The sequence below is a fragment of the Rhinoderma darwinii genome, chromosome 2 (assembly GCF_050947455.1).
Source record: "Rhinoderma darwinii isolate aRhiDar2 chromosome 2, aRhiDar2.hap1, whole genome shotgun sequence".
Lineage (NCBI taxonomy): Eukaryota > Metazoa > Chordata > Amphibia > Anura > Rhinodermatidae > Rhinoderma > Rhinoderma darwinii.
The window spans coordinates 394,358,887-394,373,760 of record NC_134688.1 but is presented as its reverse complement, the minus strand read 5'-3'; the positions used below and the strand labels follow the sequence as shown (position 1 = coordinate 394,373,760).

General features: G+C 36.9%; 1 protein-coding gene across 1 annotated transcript in view; it reads left to right on the top strand.

The window, feature by feature from the left end:
* Positions 1-14,874, top strand: part of IL1RAPL1 (interleukin 1 receptor accessory protein like 1) — a 1,275,811-nt gene that overhangs the window by 229,191 nt on the left and 1,031,746 nt on the right. The window contains exon 2 of the mRNA XM_075854004.1: positions 7,735-7,840. Coding sequence (XP_075710119.1) covers positions 7,759-7,840 — 82 coding nt within the window. The 5' untranslated portion in view covers positions 7,735-7,758. The remainder of the gene's footprint in view (positions 1-7,734; positions 7,841-14,874) is intronic.

Genomic DNA, 14,874 nt, shown 5'->3' with positions numbered 1-14,874 from the left:
AGACACTGGTGATGTCACACACTAGAGAAAGTTGGCAGGAAGAAGCCATAATCTGCCAAGCCCCAGGTTAGTCAATTATTCTGAAATGTGATCAGCCATTTAAAGTAAACACAAAATTAAAATCTCCTGAATTCATTATAAGTGGATGGTTCAGATGTATTATAAATAACTATGGCAGTATCGGTATGTTTTATGTTTAAAAATCAATGACAATCTTGTGATTTATTTTGCCTGAGGATGTAAAATTATAGGCTTCGCAGCATATAGAGAATGGCTCTTACTGTATACAGAAATAATCCAAATTTATTTTCTATAACACAAATCTACAAGCCCGGACACCGATATCATTTGTTTTAGAAATGCAATTAACATGATTTATTGGCACTTTTGTTTGCAGTTGCTGCTATGTGAGACCCTAAGCATGTGTTCCAGTCTTATGCAATAGTGCTTAGATGTTCAAATATTCAGGATAAGGACTGGGCTATCTCATTAATTTTACAAAGCTCTGTCAGTTGGTGAATCATGAATGTAGCTGAACAGTACAAACACAGCGAATTTCCACTCCAAAATGCTTACTATTTTGTAGAGATTATAAGGCATTAAACAATAGTAGGCAGCTTGGGAAAATGTCGTTTTATCAGGCGGAAATGTGTGTGAGCTTAAAGGTGCAGTTCAGAGCACAATGTTTTCTTACATGGTTTGTAGCTACAAATTCCTCTTGATCTGTAATTCTGGGATTGTGGTTTGTACTTTGCTAAAGTTACTTTATTTCGAACTTTGATGCAAACACATAAACCCACAGGATCTTGTCTAAACACAATGAAACACATTTTCTATTGTTCCCCATACTAAGCTGTGAATAGCTGCACCAAAAGTTAAATATTCCTACTCTATTTTCATCCAGTGAAGGCAAATAATTGAAATAATTCAAAAGTTAAACATTCCTACTCTATTCTCTTGTAGTAAAAGGCAAATAAAAGGCCAATAATTTAAACAAACCAAAATTGGTCCTGAATTGTACATTTTCATTGATTATTATGCCTCACCGTTCTCAAATAAAATCCTTTCTATATTTCAGGTCTCAATGTGCATTTGGACAGTTATTTAAACATTCTCACCTTTAGGCCTAAAGCACACATCAGTAATGCTTCAGTGTGCTCACCGTTTTTTTAACGAATAGCACACTGACCCATTCATTTCTATGAGGCCACATGCGCACTTCCGGTTTTTTTAACGGATCCGTGTGGCCGTTCTGCCAAAAATGGAACAACCCAGTCCTATTCCTGTCTGTTTTTTGCTGATCAGTCTCGACCATTCTATTAATTTGGTCCGATAAAACATTGAACTTCACATAGAAGCCATCCGTGTGTGGTCTGTGTTTTGCGGGTTCGTGATTCGCGGCCGTATATTTGGCAATGGATGTGTGTTTGAGGCCTAATGTTGGAGTGTCTATGTTTTCATACTAATTCAAGTAAGAGTTGAAAACAGGGGTGTACCTATGGGAATAGCATACAGAAGAAAGGAGATGTGGGGGATAAGGGAGAACAGAGAAACACTCCTGAATGCAATCTGGTGCAAAAAGTATTCCTGACGTTTGAATTTTCTGTCCCCATTTACCAAGCTACTAAGGGAAAATAAGCAACTCTAAAATACTATAGTTAAGTGCATGAGCGTTTTATTATTTGGCATTTGGAATAAGATTAAAGAGACTCTGTCACCACATTATAAGTGCCCTGTCTCCTACATAAGGAGATGGGCGCTGTAAAGTAGGTGACAGTAATGCTTTGTATTTAAAAAAAAACGATCTTTTTCACAAAGTTAGGAGCGATTTAAGCACAGTAGAAGGAAGTCGGCACCACTCTCAATCTTCACAGCATGGAACAGGCAGATAGATGCAATGAATAAAGCCCATGGTGGAGACTCTAATCTATTGAGGTTCGCAGGTATTGAACATGTCCCAATTCCTGAAAATGGGGGGGATAGACACAGGATATTATTGAGAAAAGAATCAGGATGGATTATCCGTACCAATGCAATGGGACCTGCCGGCCTAAATGATAAAAATGACATGGCAGTCTTTCTATAACAATCTTTATATTTGTGCTTATAGTTTTTGTTTTTAATTTGCCACACATATGATGTATGTGTTGCTTTTTATCCTCACTTATGTGTACAACAGTGTAACTATGCTTTCTGTAAAGGAACAATGAACGGCTTCCTATATCATATCCATTATGGTGTACAAACAAAAATGGCTATGTAAGGATAAAACTATTTATTTATAGTGTATTTAACTGAATACAGTTCTTTGCTCCATCCCCCGAATAATTTATCAAAAGTTTCCATTCTAATTAATCTACATATGTATGTATATATTTTCTTAAAATCGTACTCACCTATCGTTGTCTGATGTGTCCGTGATGGAAGTTTTGCTTCTTTGCGGCCTTCAGGTCAGAATAAGGTGTGAATGGAGCCCTTTTCCTTGAAAGGTAAAAGTGATGCTTGCTTTGTGAAAAGAAATTAACATAAAGGGGTGTGTTCCAGAAGCTGTTCACTGTTGCTACATGCGTTACTATGGAAGCTACAGCTGTTGGCAGTTTAAAAGAACGCCTCCAGCAGTGACGTACTAGGTCAGAAGAAGCGCAATCTCCAGCGCGAAACAGGCTGTAACCTACAACTAGCTGTCCTCCCTGTAATGCTTTTATCCTCGCCAAGGTGACACAATAAAGTTAAAAAGATTTGCAAACGGTGAGTGCCGCATTTTCATTTCTTTCATCTATATTAGGAGCGATTTAAGTTTATGCTAATGAGCTTTCTTAATGCCCAAGTGGGCGTACTTTTACTTTCGACCAAGTGGGCGTTGTACAGAGGAGTGCATGACGCTGACAAATCGGCATCATGCACTCCTCTCCATTCATTTACACTGCACTAGCGATATAGTTATATCACTATGTGCAGCCTCATACACAAGCCCTAACATTACTACAGTGTCCTGATAATGAATACACATGACCATCCAGCCTGGACGTCATGTGTACTCAGAATCCTGACACTTCTGAATCTTTTTTTGTGAGATTCCGGCAAGTGAAACCAAATCTCGTTTAGCTCCGAAATTTCGCGAGATTTCGTATCCGTTGCCGGAATCTCACAAAAAAGAGTCAGAAGTGTCAGAATTCTGAGTGCACATGACGTCCAGGCTGGATTTCATGTGTATTCATTATCAGGACACTGTAGTAATGTTAGTGTGTGTTTATGTGACTGCACATAGCGATATATCTATATCGCTAGTGCAGTGTAAATGAATGGAGAGGAGTGCATGATGCCGATTGGTCAGCGTCATGCACTCCTCTGTACAACGCCCACTTGGTCGAAAGTAAAAGTACGCCCACTTGGGCATTAAGAAAGCTCATTAGCATAAACTTAAATCGCTTCTAACGTTGTGAAAAAAGATTGTTTTTTTTAAATAAAAAGCATTACTGTCACCTACATTACAGCGCCCATCTCCTTATGTAGGAGATAGGACACTTATAATGTGGTGACAGAGACTCTTTAAGTTTACTATCTATCTATCTATCTATCTATCTATCTATCTATCTATCTATCTATCTATCTATCTATCTATCATGTAAAGACGATAGATCAATAGATAGATGCAATTAATTTATCCCGTTTAAAGGGTAACTAAACTTTCAGAACACTTACAACTTCACGGGCTCATAGACTTTTTAATGAGTCTGTACACCGTTACATCGGCTTTCCGAGAAAAGCAGATTAGAAACCAAACGTCTCAGCGCTACCGCTTCGTTTTAGCGATCGGTGGGGATCTCAGTGCTCGGACCTCCACCGATCAAAACTTCCGACATGTCACTATGACATGTCAGACGTTTTCTGAAAGTTTAGTTACCCTTTAAATATATACACCTGTCACTTCCTATCTTCCTGCAGCAATCAATAATATACCTACCGTATAAATGAGTTCACACTAGAAGTATATCTATTGAAAGACAGTATCAATAGAAAACAATGAAAGCAAGAATACTGCATAAGTAACAGTTCTACAATATAATACAACCTTTTATAACTCTAGTACATACATATTAAATTACTATATGAACAGAAATTGGCATCAGCCCTTGAGGATTTTTCCTTTTCAACATAATAGTAGAAAAATGGATTGAACAATGTTTCCACTCTATGTAACCATGGTGCATTAATGGACATGCAATTGTCGCTTCTACCCAAAGTATATTTGTTGGTGAACGTGATTAGTCTCCATTTATAAATATAGTTTTGGGGTGATTTCTTTTGACCCTATGGCTGTTACTAAGAGGGTGACTCACACTGCTGTTAAAAGACTGCAATGCAGGTAACATTTATATTGCACAATATGAATCATCTACTTCTTTACATCATTCAGTATGACTTTTCCTGTAGGTGGAATGAGACTTTAGTCATTTATCAATCATGTTCTTTAAGGGCTTGTACACACAAATGCTTTTTGTGGAATACATCTTTTAATAATCTTCATTTAAATATAGCTTTTAAAGCAATCACAAAAGTCAAAGATGAATTATTCTTAACATACTACAGAATCAACATTGTTTTAGTGAAGCCTTCCTCCTGGAGTGAAACCAGTTGGGTATAACGCAGAAATATTGATATAAATCATATATGATGAAAAATATGAATCTGGAGGTACTGTAATTTATATTTATTGAATTACCTGCTTGAGAACGGAAGCTATTTCACGCAGCCCACAGAAATATTATCATATTTATAAGTTTGAGTGACAAGTAACTGTAACATATGGTGTATTATGGAATGTCAAATTTCAGATGACCTCATTTTTCTTGATATTTAGTAATAACCCCTCTTAGTTTAATATGCTTTTAGATCTCTTCACATATTGAACCGATTGTAATTTCTTATTTTCAATGCTATCTCTCCTATTGTGGAAACTTTCACCATTTATACCATTGGGAGGAAATTGGAATCTCATCCCAGTTGATCTATCATTCGAAGATGAAAGTATACTCTTTCATTTACTGTCCCCGAATGAAGCAGAAGTTACTTTCACATGCTGTTTTAACATTGTCAGAGAGTTCACGGATGCCCCAGGCTTATATATCATGTTTAATTTGTATGTATTATACCACTATTCTGCTCTCATATTTCTTATTCTTCTATCTTTTCCAATTTTAAGACTGAAGCAAAAGATAAATTATATAAGCTGGAATATATGCATGGCATATCAGCAAAAACTAGTAATTATAAATGATCATATTTTATAGGTAGACACTGAGAATTCTGCAGTTTTATCATTATCCAAAGTCTTAAAAGAAGCTTGGTTGCTGAAAAAATAATTATAGCATAGTAGGCACTTGTTCTTAGTGTAAGAAAAAATCCAACATGATTTTCCTATAGCAACAGTGTGGACATATTATATAATGCACACTAGTGCCTTAAAGGGGTTGTCCACCTTCTGACAACTGATGACCTATCCACTGGATAGGTCATCAGTATATCATCTCTGCGGGTCCGACACCCGGACCCCGCACCGATAAGCGGCTCCGGTGGCCTGCGGGCACATAATGCTATGGACGGAGCCTGGAAGCAGTTAGCTCCGTACATAGCATAGCAGCTGTGCTGCAGAACTGCAGGTCGGCTCCTACTCGCTTGAATAGGAGCAGAGTTGCAGTACTAATCTGTGGCCAGTGCTAACTGCTTCCGGCATGTACGTCTGGTGCACAGAGGCACCGGACCAGCAGATCTGTGCAGGGCCTGGGTGTCGGACCCCCGCAGATTATGTATTGATGACCTATACGGTGGATAGGTCATCAGTTATCAGAATGTGGAAAACCCCTTTAACCCCATCATATTACTGACCATTCTTTACTATAATTGTAAAGTTATTATTAAGATTGTATTTAAAGATGCAAAAATTAGCTACCCAATTGTATATACAATTTTATGTTATTTTATACTAAATATAGACCACACATCATTAATACAAGCTGTATCTTGTACAAGATTTCATATATAGAGCAGAGATTCTCAAGCTTTTTCTATTGATGCCTCACCAGTGGTCAATGTCCATACCATTTGTTTTTTCAGATTACCGCAATATATCTTAAATTGTTTCTCCTAAACCCAGTAGAACATTAAATTAATACAAAAGGATTCAGGAAAGTTGCTAAACCAGAGATTGCTGCAGGCAAAGAAAGGACTGTGCTGCTTATAATGATTTCTGTAAAAACTGCCTCCCTGGCCACACCTCTCCGACAACTGGGGGGCACCTCACTGATTAAGCCTGCCTCACAGTTTGGGAAGCACTAATACATAGAATAATGTAGCCCTAAGTATATGAGGTTACCAAGGAGTTTTATCATCAGATGCAAACATGAGGGCATATGCTTCTGAAAAAATTAAAGAGAAAAGTGCCTCATGGTGCAGAAATCCCAATACAGTTTGGAAGAGACACAATACAGGTGTAGGAGTGAACCTCACCTGGGCAGGTTGTGTGTTGTCCAGGCACAATACTGATTAAAACCATTAATTGATGTAGTTGCAGCTGCTTCCTAACCGGTGGGACAACAGGGTTTGATTGCGTAGTTTTGCATTAAATCCAGAAAAGTGCTACTTCATCACAAATTAAAGACATCCTACAGTAGGTAATGCGTATTTCCCTTTTATTAGGTTTAATAAGGTGACACGTTTCGACACCGAACTGGCATCTTCATCAGACCATATACATGAGGCACCAAACAGAATGTGGTATTTTAAAAAACAAAAAAATGCCAACATACTCATAATGATGTCATGAATGGCAGTCACAACAGCCAATAAAATGCACACATGAAAAACAGCGTTAATCCATGATTGACACATGAGAAGGCACACCCTGCAAAAGTGATCTGTGACAGACTTTTTCTGCGGGGAGAGATAAGCACCACCTACAGTATGTAGCACCACTCATCACTGTTTAATTGTAAGGTTCTGACATCAGAATGTAATGTTTATACAAGTATTATTTACATACACATTTCCATAGATGTGTACTATATATTCAGGGTATAATACAATAGTGTAAAAGGTTTTTAACACCATTTTGCCATTTTAGCTTTTTCCTTGATGATTCTTTACTATAATAAGATTGTAAAACTACAAAAAATAGCCACCTGATTTTAGATGCATTTTATGATACATATACTCCACAAATCATAAATATAAATTGTAACTTGTACAGGGTTCCATGATAGAATATTAGATATATTTAGAGTGAAAATAATATTCTAAAATGTTTTTGACACAGTTTACTGTAGGAAAGTGGTTTACCACCCAAGGCTATAACAAATGGCTTTTACATTAGGAGCAGGTTCATCCATACAATGTTCCTAATTTAAAAACATAAAAGCAGACCATTTTTCTTTACCTCTAACCACTGATTTCAGTGCACCATAGGTCACAGGTCATGGGTAGCTACTATAACACAGATTATAAATGTTGATGTGGTTTTCCATCTGTGACCTGATGATCCAGTATTTGATTTTCATTCAGACTGGACAACCAATACTTCAACATTCAGACTATTTTTATGGGCTATATATTACCTTATATTTGTATATAAACATAATATTTTTTATCCTCACTCAGAAACTTTGGAAAAAATTGCAATATTGAAACAGCAGTTTTTATTATTCACTTTAAAATAAAATGTCTTTCTTGTTTTTTTAGAGACCTGTTTTTGAGAGTTGCAAGATGAAAGCTCCTATTCCACATTTGATCCTCTTTTATGTTACCCTGGCACAAAGCTTAAAAGTCGTCACGAAAAGAGGTTCTGGTAAGTGGGTTTGTTTTACTCTTTGTTTGTGGCCGCCTTGACATTGAGTGTGGCTTCCAAGGTCCCAAATAATGGCTGTCAGTTTAGAGCAATTTTAGGATATACATAGCTGTTCATTAAAGTATAGCAATTCATTTGTAGCTAAAATTCATTGGATGAGGCTCCTTACAGTATGATTTGTGAATGGACCTTTCATATTTTCTAAAATGGTTTCCCAGTTGGGCCTACAAGGATGCATGTTCATTAGTTGGCTGAGCCAGTTTTTTGATCAAATGTACTTAATTGGAAAATGTTGATTTGTTTAATTATTTTCTCTCATATTAGTGTAAATTGGTTTCTTGGTATATAAGTCATTTAGGAAAATATTGTAACCTTATGAAAATGTTATTTATCTGAAGTTCATATTATTTATACTGTAAAATATGGTCTTTCAATAGTATGTGCCCTAGTGTTCCACTAACACCTGACAATTCATGCTCCAGTGATTGGGACTGGCACCCATATTTCCCTGTGTAATGTAGTGGCCGAAGTGTTGGTGGCTTATATCTGAATTCCATACCGTTCCTCAACTCTTAAGTGAATGACACTGCCAGATCTCTTTAGCAGCTAGGTAGCTAACTGAACTTACTCTGAAACTGCCAAACAAAACCATCACTTGTAAAGAGTATTTGTTAGAGAGGAAGTCAATTACACCTTTCTTAGATTGGTAAGTTGTATTGTCCATTCATCTGGTTAACATCTTTAGAGCCTTCTAAGGAACTATGGAATGGGCAGTCTGAGTTAAAGCATTTGCACAGAGGTGTCATGGTCATGCTCTATTATTCAGTATGTTGTATGATGTCTTTCTATAAACTATCCTTATTAGGGATGTGTCATTAGTTCTTTTCTATACTTATTGGGCATTTGTCTTAGAAGAGAGAAATATATGTTAAAAAGACTGCACTGAAGAGACATGTCAAGAAACAACTGCCTGGCATCAAGCATAGCTTCAACAGATTTGCAACTTTTGCCCCAAAACAGGACTACTTTTCTAAATGAGATGCTCTGTTGGGGCACTATTACTTCTGTGCCATACTGCCCAGTAGACAGCCGTATTGTCATAAAGCATTTTCCTCTCCCAGTAGAGCAGAATTCCATAGGTACCCCAATTTTGCTTTATATTCTAGACATAATGCTCTTTATGCAAAGTAGATAAAATACCACAAAGGGCCAACTGATAGGTAGTCTTTATATATGAGAAAATACCTTAGATTTAGGCCTACTCCACTCTGTTTTTGCGGAACAGACTCACCCATTGAAGTCTATGGGTGCGTGAAAAGAACCGGACATCACACGGACGACATCTGTCACCTGTCAATTTTTCACTTTTCAGTTGCTTAGAATAATAATCCTAGTGCAAATGAACTGGTCATTAAATGCACCTAAAGTTCCTCTAGGAAGGTGTATAGAAATAGAGTTGCCCCATAGCATTACTTTATGTTATAAAGGAAACAGAAGGGGGTAACATTTTTGCATTTTTATAATACTACATAGAGATGTCAGAAAATGATTTATATGTACTGTAACAAAACTTATGTGTAGTACTGTAAAGAAATAGAAAAATATGCTGAACTCTAAGCCCATGCCATAGAGTGTGACAATACTGGTCATAATATGATGTACATTTCTCCACGATTCTGTGTGCAATGTTATTTGTTTATTAGAAGAAGTTGCATAGGAGCAACATATGCAATGTTAGCAATATCCATTTATTTTCAAAATATGTATGTATATGGATTGTGTGGTTACATTTGGTCTTTTGATTTGGTTGATAGCACAAAGTAAATAGGAAATTCATGTAACCTGAAAAAACGCTGTGCTAGCCAAATGTGCTTATTATGTACTAATAATGTTGTTATATGTTTATTCTTCTCCTACAAAGCTGGGGATAAAGCAGGGATATTATTACACGTTATGGTACACATTCAGGCTAAAAAGAAATGGAATATATATATATATATATATATATGAAAAATATATATATATATACAGTATATATATATATATATATATATATATATATACATATATTTAAAAAAATTATATATATATAAATATATATATATATATATATATATATATATATATATATATATATATATGTATAAAATGACATTAATCTGTTATGTAAGCAATGGGAAATAAAAATTAATTATTAACATAATTTAAAGCGGGAGACCAATTTTTTACAAACATTGCTCACGTGCATGAAATAAGTCATGCACTGTGGGGTGAGGGAGCATATAAATATTTTCGGCTTCAATTTGTCACTTCTGCATCTTAGAATTAGCGCCATGTGACATAATCGTATGACCGCTGTTTTCACAGCATCCCCATCATTAACATGGAAGCGCTTACTCATACAAGTGAAGAAGCATTTCTTCACAGTATATTTGAATGCATAAATAGGGAAATTTGTGGATGCAGTGCTCACGTGGTTATTGCAGATGAAAGCTAATTCATAAAGAATGAGATTTACTGTAGACGCTACTGTTTACATGTGCACCCATCTTCATGCACACTATCGGATTACAGCTGCATACAAACTCTGAGTTATAAAGAGTTATAATACACTAAACTTTTCTATGGGACCCTACTGTACCTTATTTTGCCTCCGATTTCATATGTAGGCAGTAGGAGTTGTTGTTTTTTTGGACTCTCTATACATTTTTATACAGAGTTATTTCCCCTAGAAGCTATGTTTCCAGGTCAAATGTCACCTTGACATGGTGCAGTATGAAGGTACCACATGGCAGCTCATGAAGCTTTTATGGCTCTGCTGTATGAAGCCGCAGGGACTCCACCTCCATACAGTCTCCGTGTAGATGGCTCTGAAGTGTAGATGAGGCCTTAAAGTGTATCTAAATGTTTGACAAACTTCTGACATGTCATAGTGATGTCAGAAGTTTGGATTGGTGGGGGTCCGAGCACCGAGGCCCCATCAATAGCTAGAACTAAGCAGCTGAAGCGCACGTGTGAGTGTTCAGCCACTTCGTGTCTGTTCGGCTTTTTCCAGAAATAAAGGTATCGGTGTATGGACTCAATAGAAAGTCTATGAGCCCGTACTCCGATACATCAGATTTCCGGAAAAAGCTGAACAGACACGAAGCGGCTGAGCGCTCACACGAACGCTTCAGCTTCTTCGTTCTAGCGATTGGTGGGGGTCTCAGTGCTCGGACCCCCACCAATACAAACTTCTGACATGTCACTATGACATGTCAGAAGTTTGTCAAACGTTTAGCTGCACTTTAAGAATTAAAGTGGAGATGCTATAAGTGACAGATAAGGGACATTTATTAGAAACTGGACAACCCGAATAATGTGTTCAATAAATTATTTTTATAACTGTATTGACATGAATATTGTTATGTGTTGAATCTGAATACATTCTATGTTTATTGTATGTTTATGAAAGGCCCACATTATTTCAGTCTATTATGACTATTTAGCAATCCAAATGACTAAACATAAGGTAGAGAGTGTATTACTAGTTGGGCAAGAAAATTACAGATAAAGCTATTTTACAGCACTTCTGCGTCACAGTTCTCTCATTTAGACGTTCATGTATTTAATATCAAGCAAGGTCAAGTAGCAAATAAAAATATAAAGAACCGTTTAACAAACTCCTAACATAAAAAATGTATAATAGAAAAATAAAAGATTTTCATTCTAGTATGAAAATAAATATTAAAAGGGTTATTCCGGTTCCTAAAATGTTTTCCTAATTTCTGCAAATGGCATTAAGTAACAAAATAAGTAGTACACACTTATCCTTTCCTTCGGCGATCCAGCGCTCTGGTAGCACTCCGGGTGATTGTTTACATGCAGGCAATATGTGATCACAGCAGCCAATCAGAGAGCTCAGTGGTTATGTACTGTATTTCTGGCTTCATGTGGTATTAAGGGGGTTAAGGTAACTTTTCTAAGATTTTAACATTCAATATTTTCGGATTTATTATTTAGTGTAAGTACTGTTGCTTTATGTAGAACAATACAAATATAGAGCAGGGAAGCACAATAATTTCACATTTGCGATGGCTTTGCTGTAGCTTATTAATATGTTATAGTCTGATTTATATTGGTCAATAACCAGTTTATTAAAGGACTCTGATGGCAACTATGAATTTCTGTTCTGGGTTTGGATTATTACTGTTTGCACTATACGTCAATTGGTTAGTGGTACATGCTTAACTAGTAACCCTTTAATGACTGAACGTCATTTTTACGGCACCAGTAAGGTCTTTTAAGAACACTCCAGAATAGCGGATACATGGAGACTCATACAGCTACTGAGGTGCTCAGCTGTAAGAGAAGTGAAGACAGTAATGTGTTTTTTAGCGTTTCTGTCTTCTTGATCACTGTATACACCGTACTCCATGGAGAAATGGCAATGCTGTTGTGGTCCCAGCGGTCATGTGATAGTCAGGACAGTTAACATGTGACAGAGCTGCTGGTTCTAACCACACCCAGCACAACCTTGATTGTGACAGCTATTTTTATAAGGGCTGTTTTCTCCTTTGGTAAAAATAAAAAATAAAATAAAATAATAATAATAAGGCCTAGTTTGCAAAGATTTTTTGCAGGTGGAAAAACCTGCCTCAAAATTCCTACAAGAATTTTGAAGCAGATTTTGACCCGCCTGCACTCTTTTTGCTATGATTCTGGCCATAGTGCGCCAAATTCAGCGAAAACCGCTTTCTCTGCCTCCCATTGATGTCAATCGGAGGTCAGAAATGGAAATGCCTCAAGAAAGGGCATGACGCGTCTTTTTCCCACGAGCGTTTTTTTTCCGCTTACAGGAAAAAAAACGCCTCTGCCTCCCATTGAAAATCAATTGGAGGCATTTTTGGACGCTTTTTGGCACAGTTTCCGACGCAGTTTCCAGGTCAAAAACATCACCAAAAAACTCTTTGTGGACATACCCTAACACTGTATTTCGCCAAAGCATGTCACACAAAAAGTGGACACAAACATTTTGATTTGCACAAAAAAAGCCAAGTAACTGAACTGATGAAAATAAAGTGCCCTATCTGTCACACAAAACTCCATTAATATCCTAAAACTAAAACAAAAAATGACAAGACATGCTTGAAATCCCTAAGAAGTGTTTAGTCAATAAGTCTCACAATACTCTTAATATTAAGGGGTTAAACTGGACAAAAATATGTCATCCCTTGTGAAGTATGGAAGAGTAATGGAGAATAGGCCATTAACAACATTATATATATATACACAATAATAAAAATATTAATAATTATGCTACAAAGAATTAATAAATTATAAGTGTGTATTGTATATAACAATCTATGAAGCAATTATGAGAAACTTCTGTTTGCTTTAGCTCTGTTTCCATAGTAATTGAACTAACTACTTTTTCTCATAGTTTGTTTCCATGGTTATGTTATGTACAGTACGTTTATATTGAAAATCTGAAATGCCCTCGAAAATTTATTGCTGCTGTTTCTGACAATGACTATTTTCATTAGATGACCCGGAATTGTGGTAAAGAGCCTTTGCCATTTGGAATCCTTTATTATGTGATTTAATGCGCGCTTCACTTGCATATCTCTTTTGTTGGGATTTTAAAGCAATTTTCATCAATATTTTGATACTGTGTGAGTAATCTTATAGGCTGTAGTGATATTGTCTGCATCTTTTATATCCCATCTTTAAATAAAAGAGATCTGTTAATAGCAGCAAACTTCCAGATCACTTATAGTAAAACCCTTAGGGAAAAATGTACAGAACATATTCCCAGGGGATATATTCAGCATGGTAGCATATTCAACTTCTGGTCTTCCTTTATTGGAGGATACAACATTTTGTAGCACAAAAAGCACATAAAGTCATGCACATAAAAAATAAAATAAATAAATACACGTAACTTACATTCATTCTGATTCCCAGGAAATACAGTATAATCATAATAACTTAATTTTACACAACATTTAGGCACCTACTAATATTCACATTAAAGTGGATGTTTCATCATAAACAACTCCTTTCACATGGGAGCCACTGCTGTGTTCAGCTAATTGTGCGGGGGAAACCTCAGCCAGTCAGGCATTTTACCCTACAGCAGCATGTAGTATTAGGCCTCATGCACACATCTGTTTCCCGTCGTACGGCCGCTAATGACGGATCTGTGAAACACGGACCGCACACTGATGGCTTCCGTGTGCAGTCCGTTGTTTCAACAGACCGAATTAATGGAATGGCCGAGACTATTCCTTCAAAAACGGACAGGAGTAGGACCTGTTCTATTTTTGTCGGAAAGGCCACACAGTTCCGTTAAAACAACGGAAGTGTACATGGCCCCATAGGAATGAATGTGTCAGTGTGTTATCCGTTAAAAAAACGAATAGCACCTTGCAGAAAATAACTGAAGTGGGCATGAGTCCTTAACATGAAGCCATTTAGATAAAGTCTGCCAGAGGCCTGAGCCTGCTGGACTGAGAGCCGCTGGTTGTTGGCTCATAGAGGGGAGTACCAAGCAGGGACTAATAGGGTAAATGGACAGGGTTTGTTCTTGGATAACCTCATTTAAGGTTTATTCCCATCTTACAAAGTAATGGCTGATCCCTAGGATATGGCATCCCTTTATGATCAGTGGGGGTTCATTCTCTGGAACCCCCACCGATTCTGAAAATTAATGATCCGCAGAGCTAATTTAACTCATCCCCTGCACAGTGGCGCCCCGGCTATCTGGTTATGTAGGGTCTGCAGCTTGTCCCATTCACTTCACACATTTCATAGCTGTAAAATATACTGAAACCCCAACAGAATCCTGAAGTATCCCCTTCAATGGTATTAGGGATAATGTCATTCAGGATTGAACTGGTATCCAATTGATCTGGCATAACTGTCAAGGCGTTGTTATAAACAGAAGCCATGATGCTAGTGTGAACACAGCTTTATGTGACTTTGTATCTACTGCTATCCAATAATTAGGATTATAACTAACTAAGCAAATAAAAAGTTACTATATGTTAGCA